Source organism: Plasmodium gonderi (assembly GCF_002157705.1).
Source record: "Plasmodium gonderi DNA, contig: Pgo-contig_900, whole genome shotgun sequence".
NCBI classification, from domain to species: domain Eukaryota; phylum Apicomplexa; class Aconoidasida; order Haemosporida; family Plasmodiidae; genus Plasmodium; species Plasmodium gonderi.
In genome coordinates, this window is record NW_021629563.1 from 479 (window position 1) to 2,961 (window position 2,483).

The 2,483-nt window shown below is 20.1% G+C and overlaps 1 protein-coding gene across 1 annotated transcript; it reads right to left on the minus strand.

Moving 5' to 3' along the window:
- Nucleotides 1–1,105, minus strand: PGO_004450 (variable surface protein; the record flags this gene model as incomplete). The annotated part of the gene is made up of 3 exons (XM_028691483.1): nucleotides 1–46; nucleotides 269–958; nucleotides 1,091–1,105. Coding segments are annotated over 3 exons (751 nt in total), but the record flags the coding sequence as incomplete, so codon positions are not given.
- Between the last annotated feature and the right edge of the window lie 1,378 nt (nucleotides 1,106–2,483).

The following is a 2,483-nucleotide window of genomic DNA, read 5'->3' on the forward strand; positions in this document are numbered from 1 at the left end:
TATAGTATATTATATTTCCTATTCCTCGAAATATTACCTGATAATTCTGATGGTAGCAATATATTACATTTATTATATATGTCGTCTCTCTGTTTTCTTTTTCTCATTATTATATTCTTTAAGTAAGATTTAAAAATAGATTAATTCACAATAAAATTATTCATGCATTAAAAATGTATTTATATTTTAATAAACTATATATTTTGTTATTACTAATAGTATGAAATATTATGTAGTATAAATATATATAACGTATATCATAACTAACTTTATACAAAATAATTATAAAAATGGATATTACTATTATTATAACAATTGTAGTTATGATTAATTTGGTTATGTTTAATGGATGGAAAGAAGGTAATAACTGAGGTGTACCATCAGGGCAATTTGTATTTATCATTTGTGCATTATATCTATCTCTAATATTTTCTAGTTCATCACAAAAATCATTGTTACTTTTATGTTTACATTCATCCTCCTGCTGTATATAAAAATTATATAATTTCTTGGCACATGCACATTTATCTTTATCCATATTTTTGATCTCTGTGTCAATTTCATATATATCCTTGAGTTTTTTGAGTTCATTTTTTGTAATTTTTATATCTACAAAATCCTTAAAATTTAAATCTCCTGGTTTATGGTGCGCCTCCAAAAAGCCGTTATATAGATTTTGGATTTCAATATCATTTCCAGTATCCTTCAGGATATCATTATATATCCAATAATATATGTATATACAAGCCGCCCTTTTTAGTTCATCATTGGAGTGGGAACTTTTATATATTTCATTTAAATAAAAATCTGCCTTAGGGCAATTCTGATTAAATTTAGTTTTAATATTAGTTGAAATTCCAGTTACTTGTGTGCAGTATGTAGCTGATATTCCCTGTTCTTGTTCTTTATATTTGTCTAACGTTTCTTTGCATGTTGGAAATAAAGCTACAGATGCATACTAAAAATAAGATAAAAAAATTATTGAAATCAGAACTATATTCTTATATAATTCTTTTTATAATTAATTGTTGTAAATAAAATTAAAATATATTAAAATTTTGCATATAATCTTGAAAATTTTCAATAGTACTATATTATCTTTCATCTTAGATTACATTATATATATTTATTGGACAATAACGTAAAATAAAAATAATTTTATAACATACAAATGAAAATTTACGCAAATAAAGACTTATGATATTAAGAATAATGGTTTTTTTTTTTTTATAACTATATAATTGATGTAAATATATCATGGACCAAACCATAAAATTTTATATAGTATAATGCATAGTAGTAATTATTATTTACCAAAAAAAAAAAAAAAATATATATTGCTAAAGTAAAAATATAAAGGTTCCTTCATGTATAAAAATTATATAATATTAGGAATTCTCGCTATAATAAAAATAAAGCATAAATACTAATATATTCTATTATTATTATATAAAATTAAGGCATAACTTTGTAGTCCTTATTGTACTTTATATAATATCGCATACAGGATGATTAAATAAAAATTATAGACTTAAAATAAATGGGATATATCCTTAATAATTAACACAGTATGGTAAAGAGCATTATGGATCAGATTTTTGAGTTTAGTGTCGCAGTTTATGCTACAATTATGAATGGTACATTTTTAATCATATATATAATATTATATTAGACAGTCATATTTATATATTATTTCTTGCGTTTTATAAGAATATAAAGTATATTGTGTGTAAATTTATTATTTTATATTGAATATACTCCCTGATATTATATAATAGGATGTTTAATTTTTTATTATTTCTTAAAAATGCATATTTTTTTTATAATACATACAATAATATTATGATATATGTTACGTTTAATTACATAAATAATATTGAATATGAAATGTATTTTAAATATATTTGTATCAAATAATGATGTCAACATTAATACATTTTACCTTAAATATAAAAAATTAATAACTTTTATGCTCTATTAAAAGCCTTATATAAATAAATCTTTGATGATATGATTTTTAATATATTACTTATATAAATTAACTGTTTTTTATATAAAGAATATTATATTTTCTCATTTTATTTATTAATTATGTATTTTTAATATATTGAATAATACAAGTATGCACTAATTATATAAATTATGCGAAAAAAAGTTAAATGAACTCTTTATTTACCTACATCGAATTTCCATTTTGCTGCTATATTATTTTTATATAATTTCATAAATTAATAAATAAATTTCATGTGTGCATTTTTATCAATTAATACAAATATTTATTAAATATACATTAACCAGAGTTGGTAAACTATGCATATATACACTTTTTCGCAATTTTCATCGTTATAATATTTTATAAAGACATGATTATTGGGATAACGTATTTATTTTAGATACAATTATATTTTATTTTAATTATTTTTAAGCATATATGTATATATGCATTGTTTCAAAAAGGATAATATACATTTTATGTTATATAG